Source organism: Montipora foliosa, chromosome 3 (genome assembly GCF_036669935.1).
Source record: "Montipora foliosa isolate CH-2021 chromosome 3, ASM3666993v2, whole genome shotgun sequence".
In the NCBI taxonomy this organism is placed as follows: Eukaryota; Metazoa; Cnidaria; class Anthozoa; order Scleractinia; family Acroporidae; genus Montipora; species Montipora foliosa.
In genome coordinates, this window is record NC_090871.1 from 66,761,487 (window position 1) to 66,773,986 (window position 12,500).

Below are 12,500 nucleotides of genomic sequence, written 5' to 3' on the forward strand. Positions count from 1 at the left end.
ACTCAGGCCCATTCTCCAGTTACTGTCCAGAAAGTTGTTCCACGAAGGGTTTGGGTAGTAGCCGCCATAGGTCGCGGCAGCTTCTTGAAGGCTTAGCTCATAGATGATTCTTTCTTTGTTAAACTTAATATCGTAGATTTGCATTCCACTGTTAGAGTCCATCCTGAAGTCGAAAGACCACGACATGTAGTTGATATGGCGACCCTTCACCGTGTATCGCTTCCCTTGCGGCTCGTACAATTCGGGTCCTCTCATCGGTTTAGTTGGTTGAGGATCGCCTCGACGCTCATAGCTCGAAAACAACGGTTTCTTTGTAGGTGCTGCAATCTTGATCTTCTTAATAGAATCATTATTGTATTTATCCATTAGATCTTCAACCGTCACAAATGTTTGATTGTTGTAAATGACACTGAGGATTTTCCATTTTGAGACATCTGCACCTCCATGATCCACAATGAACGTCAAGTCCACAGGATGTTGGTAATGACCCGTCATTTGCCGAAAGAAATTTATCGGCGTGTAACGTTCTTCACTAGAAAATCCCATTGGCGCTGTGGCAATAAAGAAGAGACATTTAGAAGTTTGGGAGCAGTCAGGATCATAGGAGTAGCCATCGTAGCTTTCTCGCATCAACTTGGAAAGTTTTCGAGAAGCATTTAACACAATATTATCACGCAGTGCTCCGTTTTCGATATATGTGTCATAAGGGCGAGCATTGAAAGGAGCGAAATCTCTTTGCCCTCCAGGGATTTTTCTGGCCGTGTGCTTCTTTGGATCCTCCACAGGACTGACAATGTATTCCTTCACCACAGGAGGATCATCTGCACCACGGAATACCACTGCAACAGCTTTTCGTTCAGGTTTGTCACCATTCCCGTCAAGATATGCAAGAGCTTCATCTTTGGGCGGTGGTAGCAACTGGACCGAATAAATGAAGTTAGAGTTGACAGCAGCCTTTTCGAATATCGTTAGCCTGAGCTGAGTTTGGTTTAATAGATATTTTCTAACAGCGTTGAGTTCGTTCACCGTGAGGTCATCAAAGACACCAACGGATTTTGGAGAGTCATCGGGACTGAACAACCCTTCTGCGCATGTCTTTAAATTATCACCGCCATTGGGTTCAACTTGACTTTTTCCCCCGTGTGCATCATCCGTTTTGTTTGCCTTTGTGGCTACCACTATCAAAGCAATCAACAACACTATGCTAATAACGATAAATACAATTGCCAACAGCTTCCATGTAAGACACACACGAATGGACTTCCGTCTAGAATGTGACTTCATCATTGGATCACTAGCGTCCACATAGCCACTAGTCATCCTCTGCAAAATAATTTAAAAAAACGATTATAAATCACGAAGAAACATTAAAGCCCATGTTCACCCTATAGGCATTGCGTACCATGGAACAATTTTCATCTATGAAAATCATGCCAAAGCTGAAATTCATCCAATCAGATCGCTACGCGAAGCAATGCGAATTACCATAACAAAAACAAACGGTCGAAAGATTTTAAAGGTGGGCCTTTAAAATTGGCGGATATCGGATGTGAAGGATCACGTGGCACATTTTACTTTTATCGGCCTTCTCCTTCCCGCTCCACCCGGGCCAAAAGGGTCCCGATTGTCAAAAACCGCCTGGCATGTGGTACAAAGGTTAAGAAAGGCCCCATTAAGGATTATCCTATTGTTTAGATTGTGGGCTAACCCCAAGGATCTTGTAATCTCCATTTGGCAACTTTGAATTGTTTTAGGAAGTTTTTGCTTTGGTTTTACGTTTGATGACTTCAAACAAAGGTCCCCGGTTTCCTTAATTCAAACCGTAAGACAGCACCCGATCTTTCTGCCCCAATACGCTTACAAAAAACTTGCTGTAGTCTTGTTGATAGAAGAGATGTAAAAGAACGACTGCTTTATGTACAAGAGCAAATAAAATTTGCTAAGGAAATTGAGACAAAGAAAACTGTCCTTTATACTCAAGGTGTAAAAATTGCCTCTTACACTTTTCAAGGAAATTTAGCTCGTGTTTAAACCGGTTAACTTTGCATCACTAATGTGCCGATCAACTCGAAACTTCAACCTCTAACAGAAACGTACAGCTTTCAGAGCTTTAACCGGCAACGAAATGGGGGTGTGGAAAGGTGCATATTGTATTCATCTTAGTATGACAAAGCCGAATTACGAATTATGTTGAAGTTTCGATTTGATCGGTGCATAAAGCCTGGTTTTTCCCTAGCGATGCAAGCATAAGCACAAGAACCGGGATACAAACTCAGTGGCTTGTTGTTCATTGGAGCTTTTTGTTAGAACAATAGACACTAACTAACAACAAGTAAGTTGTTTGTGCCTAGTCTTGGGTCGCTAGTGAACAATAGACCTTATTCCAAAATGGCCGTCATTTAAATATTCTTTTGTTTTTATTCAAATTAGCCCTTGATGCCTCGTTCTTGAGCTGGAAATTCAAAACAATATTTTGCCTTGAACGAGGCATCAAGGTCTAATTTCAATAAAAACAAAAGAATATCTAAATGGCGGCCATTTTGGAATAAGGTGTGCACTGGCAAAATATTTTGCTCTCAAAGTACGTAACGTTTGTGCGTTGCCAATGAGATCTTGCAAGTGTCTGGGCGGCTGACTTAGCGAACTAACTGCTGAATGAAAATGCTGAGCGAAAATAAAGCAAGGTTGAATTATTCTTCTCATCCTAATTATTGCTGGGGAAAAGGGAAAATTTTAGTAACTGCAAAATTTACACGATCATTTTTCATTCAAAGTATTGAGGGTCCAACATAGGTTTGGCGGGATGCGGGAAGGGGATTAAAATCGAGGCGGGATGTGGGATATGAAAAATTTTAAAGGCAGGATGCGGGATGAAAATACGACGGCGAGACCGGGATATGCTCCGTTTCGTAGGCGGGATACGGGATAGGACAGTTAAATGCGGAATAGCAAGTAACCTCACGTTATGAGTTAAAAAGCTTTAATTTGCTTGGAAATGAAAAAATTGGCCAAAAGACCCTAAAAGACCCCTAGAAACCACGCAAAAAAAGTAAAATACTCGGAACTATGCCGCTCACGCAACTTATTGTTTGTCCTCTCGGAGTAACACGTGACGCGGATTAAAAGTAAGTCGATCTCCTTTAAGGTAATTCCCTTGAAATTGTTCTACTATCAAACTTTTTTGGAAACTTGGCATAATTAACGTTCATGATATGAACATTTAAAAAATGCAATAAAAAATGGGGTCACCGTGCTCGTTTACGCGTCAGCAGGCTCGTAAATGGGGTATTTTTACTGTTTTCGCGTTAAAAATTCGAATCACCTGCACACAGAATTAAGTCTTCGTTACTTCAAAGACACAAAATTTTATTTTGAAAATAAAGCTTCTTTTATTTACATAAGCAGTAATGCTTCATTTACGCCGACTTTGATTCCCTGTTTGTTGGAATAGTGCACTTTTTGTGACAGTTCCGTGGTTAGCTTGAAGTCCTCGCCTTGGCCAAAATACACCCAGTACGGAACTGTTTTCCAAAAAAATTCATGTTCTACTATCAAACTTTTTTCTTCTTCAAATATGTTATTTATTAGACTGTTCTTAGCAAATATGTGAAAAAAAAATCGGCGGTCACCGTGCTCGTTTGAAAGAAAAGGAGCATTTATTTCGCTATCGGGCTTAGTTTGCGGGAAATCTCTTACGTTTTGTACGCGCACGTGCTCATGTGCGCGCGCTAATGACGCGAAAATCGTGCGCAGTAGGGATGCGCAATGCAATACTAAGGAATTACCTTAACCACGTTGCGTTCGTTGACATAAGCGCGATGGCGACATCGTCTCACTTCGCCAACCTCATCTGAAACCTCTGACATAATAAACTGCGTTGCAATTTATTATGAAAAGGGAAGCTTTGGAAACAGTTTTCTCCGCGTAAGGAAAGAATTCGAGCAGTTACTGAAGAGGGAAAAAACGCTAAGGAAAATCCGGGAAAACGTCAGTTGTCACAGTACCAAGCCAAAAACTATGGAGAAGATATTTTGAAGACATTTTCTCCCTGTTTGGGACAGCGATAAAGCAGAGGTGGACCATTGTATTAAACAAGCTAATAAATTCTACCCTACCATCAAATTCACGGCTGAAATATCAGAGCACGAAGAGTCATGAAAGGGGGGGGGGGGGGGAAAGGCAATCTCAATTCCCAGTTTGGACAAAATCTCAGTCCTAGTGGCAAGTTTTCAAGTTTGTTAGAGATCGCAGTCCCTGCCACTAAAATCCTATCACCTGACAAATGAAAGCGTTCTGAATGCAGTGGCCAGGAACGCCATTCTCCGCTATTCAAATCGCATTCTCAGCAAGGACTCTTTATCTCCCATTCCCAGTAACAAAATCCCAGTTCCCAGTGATTCCCACCGAAAAATCAAGCCGATCCCAGCTCTCATTTTACCCCTCCATGTGAGTACACGCACGTCTGCGCAAAAATATAATTTTAAGGCTCTCATGCAGAACACACTGATGGAGTACGGGCAGGCCCGCATGTTATTAGCTTCTATCTAGAATTGCAATCACATAATATTCACTCATGTCAATCCCCTGTAAGTGGCGTTTTCAGTCTAACTGAACTTTTGCGTCTACGTCAAGTCACTACATCACTGCTTAACGAGAGTTCATTTTTGGTAATGTAGAAGCTATGCAAATGGTTGATCAGTTTAGCTGGAGCAAAGTGGTTTCAACCAGGCGGGATGGATGTAAATGCCCATTCATTACGGCGGGATGGCGGGATTGAATAAAAAATAGCGACGGGATGCGGGATTGAAAAAGCCCATTTTGGACCCTCAGAATTGTGCGTTCATGCATTAGGCGTGTAAAAGTCGCTCCTCCAAGGGCGTAGCAAATTGCCCTTGACAACATGGAAATTTCCTTAAGTGGCGAACTCAACTGAGAATTGTAGTAAAAATCCAATGAAGTTAAAAATAACAAATTTGTTAACGTTTAAAAGGTCCCAAACAATGGACTTTTTAAAAGTTTAAGCTGAGCGCAAAGTACAATATTTCAATGACATTTTGTTACGCAAATAGATCAATGGCATGTTCTCAGCCACGCAACGTTTTCACGGTCTGTGAGCATGCAAAATAACCTGAATAACTTGAAGTCGAGCTTTTTCTTGGGAACATAGATTTCGTTTTTCAGGACCGCAGTCTATTTGGCTCATCGGAGCTTCGGGTTAGATCACCGCTGCTCTACCGACTGGGTGGGAAATGAACCACCCTGGTCAGAGTATTTCTCTGTCCTTGTGTGGGCCCATTTCCATTGGTAGGGCTAATGCTCACATGATTCATATGGGGTAGAAACCTGGCACTTCACATTACACTTTAATCAGTTAAGAGCTTCTGCCTGAGAGACCGGGGCAGACTTGGAAATGAAGGTCGGCCGATTTCGCTTAAAATTGGTACACAAAGTACTTATGTCGACTTATGTCTTAGCCGAGTTCTGGATATCAGCCCCTCAGGGGTCCCCAGAGGCTGATTTTCAGTGCAATTTTGGCCACTTTTAAATCTCTCTTTTAGCAACAGGAAATTAATTTCAGGCAAAAACAAAACCATCTTTGTAAAGCCCTATCCTCAGGCTTTTATGGGTGAGAACATTAGCTCATGGAAATTTTTCGCTAGCCTGTGGCTGTTATCACAACTTAGTCATATTTGAAGCATATGTGAAGCAACCGGAAATGGCCTGTTTTTCAGACCAAATATTTTCCGTGCCCAAGTTTTATATCTTGAGGTCTTAGTATCCCTGCAAAGTTCAGCCCTTAGTTTAGTAATATCAAGAAAAAAATACTAAGGTTGAGGCTTTTTACTAAGAAAAAAACTTACGAGAAAATGGCTAACCAGGCCACTTCCGGTTAAAGTTTCAACAAAGCGTGTTTGCAAAAATCAGCCATTTAATTTCGATTATCTTTTTTCCTTCCAAATTATGGTTAAAAGAGACTCTGAAGTTAATTGTCACCCAGAAGACTTGCCGTTAATGAGAAATGTTTATGTGATTGTTTTAGGACCGATCAGATAGTGGTCAGACAGCGGTTATATTAAAATTTCTTGGAAGAAGTCTTGAAAATTACGGACAATAGAGCCGCTGCGAAAACTCTTTATTTACCTAACAACACATCTCTTGCCGGTAAATCACAATGCAAAATTGCATCTTTTTCGTCCAAACTGCAATGTTAAGTTTATCTCCTTTGTTCAACTCGTTCAACGTATCACGTCTGTGGCCCGTAGTAATGAAGCGCTAATTAAAGCTTTGTAGTTCCATTCAGTAGTACTATAACCCACCTGTTTGGGCTTTAATATTTTCTGAAGAAAAAAGAACTTATTGGTCTCTTTAAATGCAACCACATCTGTCGTGACACTACTTGAGAATCGTTTTGAACCTTTAAGAAATTTCGAATATAATTAAAGTTAATCGTCTAACACAAATTGCAGTCACTCTTCCAGTCTATTTGCAAAGTGTCTGGATAAATTCACTTACAAAAAACGCTTACCTGGCTTCACTTTTACAGACATGTCCCTTTCCTACAATCCCTTAAAAGTGAGGTAACATTAGAAACTTAAGCCCCAGCGATAAATTGGTCGCAAGTGCGTCGTTGCGAGTTAGATATACACAGGTCGATTAATACCGTACGTGAGGAGGTCATTGTAGTTTGCTGGCTATGACTGACTTGGAATTCAGTTGTTTTCTCGTGCAGATTCGTCTCCTTGATATTGCAGAGAATGATTATGATAGAACTTGTATGAGAACCTCCATGACATGATTTGTTTACTGAATATTTATTCATACTCAGTGCCCCAGTGTAAATGGCTCACATATGTTCTAAATAATTGATAAGGACGTCCAACAGGGGTCCGTTTTCGCCGCCAATCCGCTAAATTGCTAGAGGATTACTCACGAGCACTCTTTCCCTTTCTCTATCAGTATTTTCCTTTTTTTGCTTTCTCAAACAGCACAGATTCATGGTGGCATCCATAATCGCCCTGGAGGGCCATTATGCATGCTGTAGGAGATAAGGTAAGTCGTCACAAGGCCTAGTGCCCGCTCGTACCTGCTGGAGCTTAAATTGGTTACTGCTCTTCTTTCCTGGACAGGATAATAATCACTGGTGCCCATTTATACATCTGGGTGGAGAGAGGCACTGTTAAAGAAAATTGCCTTCCCAAGAAGACATGTCAACGCCATAGTAACCAGGACCGCCCTATCCAGACTCTAGCCCGCTAACGCGCTATGCCAGTTCCTTTTTATGTAGAATCCGAATGTAATGTGGACTTTAATCTGTCCTAAATCAACAAAATGCATCGGGGAGGAAATAAATGGCCAGCACTTTCAAAAGAAAGTGGACACCTTGCTGGCTGCTTTGTTTATTTGCGAGAAAAGAAACTATCTGCGATCTATTAGGGACACTGTCACGGGTTGACATGCGCAGTAGCATTCACTCTCTCCCAGACTTGTCACGCACGACCGCCATTATGGAAATATCGGTAAGTTGAAGAATTCTGCATATATTTTGCATTAAATGAAGTTTATCTAAAGCAAATGCTATCTTCATCTGAAGCAAATTCCCCTCTGTCTTCGACCTTTCGTTTCCGCCCTGAGTTGATGCGTTTACCGACATGTCCGGATCTTCCGCTAGACGCCATTTTGAATTTGTGATTGCTAGTAACTTGAAAAAGTCAGGCTGACTTTTTCAAGTTTCGATCACCTGCACGAGCATGCGCAGACCGTGACCGTGTCCCTTTAAGGGCTCCAAGAAAGCTGAAATATTTTATTTCCCAAGTTGCCAAAACAGTAGTCTTTGCCGGAAGGATAACCCACTCCACCCCTATCATATCTTTGGATATATATGCAGTATGGATGCCACCATGGATCTGTGCTGTTTGAGAAAGCAACAAAAGGAAAATACTGATAGAGAAAGGGAAAGAGTGCCCGTGAGTAATCTTCTAGCAATTTAGCGGATTGGCGGCGAAAATGGACCGTGTTGGACGTCCCTATCAATCATTTACAACATATGTGAGCCATTTACACTGGGGCACTGGGTATGAACAGGAGCTCATCTTGATGGGCTCCTGGTATGAATAAATATTCAGTAAACAAATCATGCCATTGAGGTTCTCATACAAGTTCAAAACGATTCTCAAGGAGATAGACTATTGATCGAGTTACGAGTTGAGTTGAGTTTGAGTTAAGATTGAGTTAAAATTGAGTTAATATTGAGTTACGGTTTTTGGCATATTTGGCACTTAAATCTAATAAATATTAAGTAGAAGTCACTGGAAAGACCATGAAACACCGTTTTCGTGAAGTGCACAGGTGTATATTTACGAAATGGTTTTAAACTGATCAAAACAATCTTGAAATTTCATGCATGGCAGTATCCTTGTTTACCAGTTTACCAGTTTCAGCACTAGGGACTCCTTCGATTCGACTACTGTCTGTTTTGCTGTTATGTGGTCTCATCGACCAATGGTCCCTTTAGAAGATTATGCCAAGCCGACCATATGGCTCATGAAAAGACCAGACCACAACACTGTGTGGTGCGATCTTTAACATCTCACAGAGTTTATGAACATTGCAGTTTGTGAGACGGGACCTGGGATTTATAGTCCTTGTTCGCGAAGACTTGAAAGTCTAACCATTTGCAGATGTTATTACAATGGCAGTACCCAGTTCTCCTCAATTATTTCAAGACCCTGAGTGTTGCGAGTCCGTCCGGAGTCGAATTCACGATCTCGTCCATAACAAACTGAGCCACCGGCGCGCGGTTGTTCCGTCTAGCGATCAGGTCTATCGACGCAGAAAAGATGTCTTCTTGTAAGGCTAAAGATGGGTTTTACTGCTAAGCCAGCTTATAGCCCCGGCAGCTAAACGATTAAACGTACCGTTTGTCATCCAGCAGCGTGGTTTTCATGATCGGCTATCACACAAAATTATCGGAACAAGTGAGCCGCAATGAGGGTTTGCGTAAAATCCGGAACTCGGAACCTGGAACCCGTTTTTTCCCTTACTGACCCTAGCCTCGGAAGTGCCTTTGTCAGTTCTCATTTACGTCACAGTTGCCGACAAAAACAAAACAAAACGGTGAACGAAAAACCAAAATTAATTAATTAGTAAATAACAAGTAACTTCGAACGCTTGCCGACGACTCTTCGATTAACTATCAACATTCCATTGGGTGAGAACCAGAACCCGAAGTGCGCAAAGATGGCAAGTCTTACCATGTAGAAACGGGAAACAGAAGGCGAGCGAAACAAACATCATTTTATATTGTTTTCCCTGATTAATAACAAGTCATATTCTAGAAAAGGGTTTTTAGGCCTAGGGTTAGACAAATGGAAGGTTTAATTTTGGGTTACTTTCGGAAAGGTAAAACAATGACCTGCAAGTGACCCGTCAAACTGAAAGTGACTTTTGTTTTAGACCCGGCCCAATCTCGGTCTTAAATTTCTGGGACACTTGATGCCACACATAAGTTCACCCTTTCCCCCCCCCCCCCCCCCCGCCCCCCCCTTCCTTCCTTACGAAGTTGTAGGGAAAAAAAACTATTGACTTTTCTCATGAATGCCTAAAGTTATAGCGCAATCAACATTGAAAAGGGGGGAAGGGGTTGCATTTTGGGTTGGTGTCACCATCTTTTTGGCTGGAATTGTAGCTAGGCAACTAGACGTCATAATCAAGTATTACTTGATTACTCGAGGTGCAACTGCTTGGAACCAACAGTCAAATCAAATACGTGAGATAAGGGATCTTGCAAGCTTTAAACGTGCGATATCCTAGAACACATTTTAAATCGCTAGGGCACATTTTTTTACATGGCTTGTTCGTATTATTACATAGTAAATTATGTTGGTTACTAATTATTACTATTGTTTAAATTTCTTTGACATTAAATAATATTTAGCGCTAAGTTATACCTAGTTTATTAGTCGTTTTAACATTTATATCTTGTAATTCTTGTAATTTTTTTGGCATTTATATTTTGTAATTCTTACACGGCATGTCTGAAAACCAGCTTGCTGAGCCATTTACCGTGTTTTAAATAAAGTTGATTGATTGATCTTGTCTCTTTCAACTTTGCAGTGAAATGGTTTTCCGACATGTGTGACTAGGTCAAAAATGTTCACTTACTTAAACGCTCGGCTTGCATTACAAAACTTCGGTGAGTAGCAAACGTGACAATCGCGTTTTACAATTTCAGCGGTTATGAGCAAAGAGCGTAATGCGGGCTCTCTTCGTCGTCCTCTTTCGCTTGATGATCGATTGATGATTGATGCCGCACGACAAATACGGTTCATTGTAGCCGCCGGGCTGGCTTTTTATGGCTTACCCTTATCCCTTTGAAGACATCGTTTTAACGTCGATAGACTTTACAGCAGCAACGAGAATGATGCCTTAAAAGGTGTAATAATAATGAGATTGTTTTGATCAGGAAAGCCATGCAATTTTGCAAACATTTATGCAAATATGAAAGAAAAATATGAAAGAAAACAGTTTTCGAAGTGACTTGTACTGAATATTCACTACTTTTAATTCCGAAAAACGCCAAAAACTGTAACTCAATCTTAACTCAATCTTAACTCAAACTTAACTCAAACTCAACTCAGCTCGTAACTCGATGAATAGCCGATCCCATTCTCAAGTAGTGTCACGACAGATGTTGTGGTTGCATTTAAAGAGACCGATAAGTTCTTTTTTCTTCAGAAAATATTAAAGCTCAAACAGGTGGGTTATAGTATTACTGAATGGAACTACAGAGCTTGCTTATATCCTGATTTAATTAGCGCTTCATTACTACAGGCCACAGACGTGATACGTTGAACGAGTTGAACAAAGGAGATAAACTTAACATTGCAGTTTGGACGAAAAAGATGCAATTTTGCATTGTGATCTACGGGCAAGAGATGTGTTGTTAGGTAAATAAAGACTTTTCGCAGCGTCTCTATTGTCCGTAATTTTCAAGACTTCTTATAGAAATTTTAATATAACCCCTGTCGGACCACTATCTGATCGGTCCTAAAACAATCACACAAAAATTTCTTATTAACGGCAAGTCTTTTCGGTGACAAATAACTTCAGAGTCTCTTTTAACCATAACTTGGAAGGAAAAAAGATAATCGAAATTAAATGGCTGATTTTTGCAAACAGGCTTTGTTAAAACTTTAACCGGAAGTAGCCTGGTTAGGCATCTTCTCGTAAGTTTTTTTTTAGTAAAAAGCCTCAACCTTAGTATTTTTTTCTTGATATTACTAAACTAAGGGCTGAACTTTGCAGGGATACTAAGACCTCAAGATATAAAACATGGGCATGGAAAATATTTGGTCTGAAAAACAGGCCATTTCCGGTTGCTTCACATATGCTTCAAATATGACCAAGTTGTGATAACAGCCACAGGCTAGCGAAAAATTTCCATGAGCTAATGTTCTCACCCATAAAAGCCTGAGGATAGAGCTTTACAAAGATGGTTTTGTTTTTTGCCTGAAATTAATTTCCTGTTGCTAAAAGAGAGATTTAAAAGTGGCCAAAATCAGTGCACTGAAAATCAGCCTCTGGGGACCCCTGAGGGGCTGATATCCAGAACTCGGCTAAAAAAAAGTCGTTGAAGCTGAAACTTTGGCATATTACATAAGTCGACATAAGTACTTTGTGTACCAATTTTAAGCGAAATCGGCCGACCTTCATTTCCAAGTCTGCCCCGGTCTCTCAGGCAGAAGCTCTGAGATTTAACATAGTTGTTCCATTCTCTATAAGCAACAGCAGTTGCTCATGTCTTGCGTTTTAAACTGAATGATGCATTTCGGTACTAACTAAAAAGCTCATAGCTACTGCGGTCACCACGCACGTCTGTGCTTCTAGTTGTCTTACTACCCATTTGTAGTATACTAATCTTATTTTCTCCAAGTGGCTTTATAGCTTAGTTGGTTTGAGCGTGGCATCGGCATCGCGAGGTCTTGGCTTCAAATCCCATTGAAGTCCTGAATTTTTCAGGCCTCCCTACGTAATTGCTAAAATTGCAGTCACAACTGGGAGGCTCATAGCGTCACTTAATCTTTGTATTGTCAACTCCCGTAAATAAGACCAAAAGTCGGAAATCTAGTTTCCATGACCAGAGGCTTGCGGATTGCAATACCTCTTTAGCTCTTGCAAGTAAAATGAAATTAAAACTTACCGTGAATTCCAAGTTAGTCACAACCGTTCAAGACACTTTGTGATGGCGAGTTAAAAATTTACCCAAGCGACCTCACATAAGGGAAACACTTCGCCTCGATTTGAAGGTTGAGAGCCCTTGCCCCTTGGGGCAAAATTAATGGTAGAATGCGTGACGAATCAAGACCCATTATAATTGTTTCTATGAAAACTATGACAACTTGCTTTACTTTAGCGAAAAATTTTGTTCATTCTTGCAAAGAAATTGTAGTAGAGATACTTTGCTAAAAAAAAAACACTAAGCCGCCTAACAGGCGGTCTCT

General features: G+C 40.8%; 1 protein-coding gene across 1 annotated transcript in view; it reads right to left on the minus strand.

Annotated features, from left to right (window-relative positions):
- Window positions 1-12,292, minus strand: part of LOC137998040 (diamine oxidase [copper-containing]-like) — a 14,463-nt gene extending 2,171 nt beyond the window's left edge. Inside the window, exons 1-2 of the mRNA XM_068844434.1 lie at window positions 12,200-12,292; window positions 1-1,323 (exon numbers count right to left, since the gene is read on the minus strand). The exon at window positions 1-1,323 is cut by the window's left edge and continues 801 nt beyond it. Of these exons, the coding sequence (XP_068700535.1) occupies window positions 1-1,320 (1,320 nt within the window). The 5' untranslated portion in view covers window positions 1,321-1,323; window positions 12,200-12,292. The remainder of the gene's footprint in view (window positions 1,324-12,199) is intronic.
- Window positions 12,293-12,500: the final 208 nt, after the last annotated feature.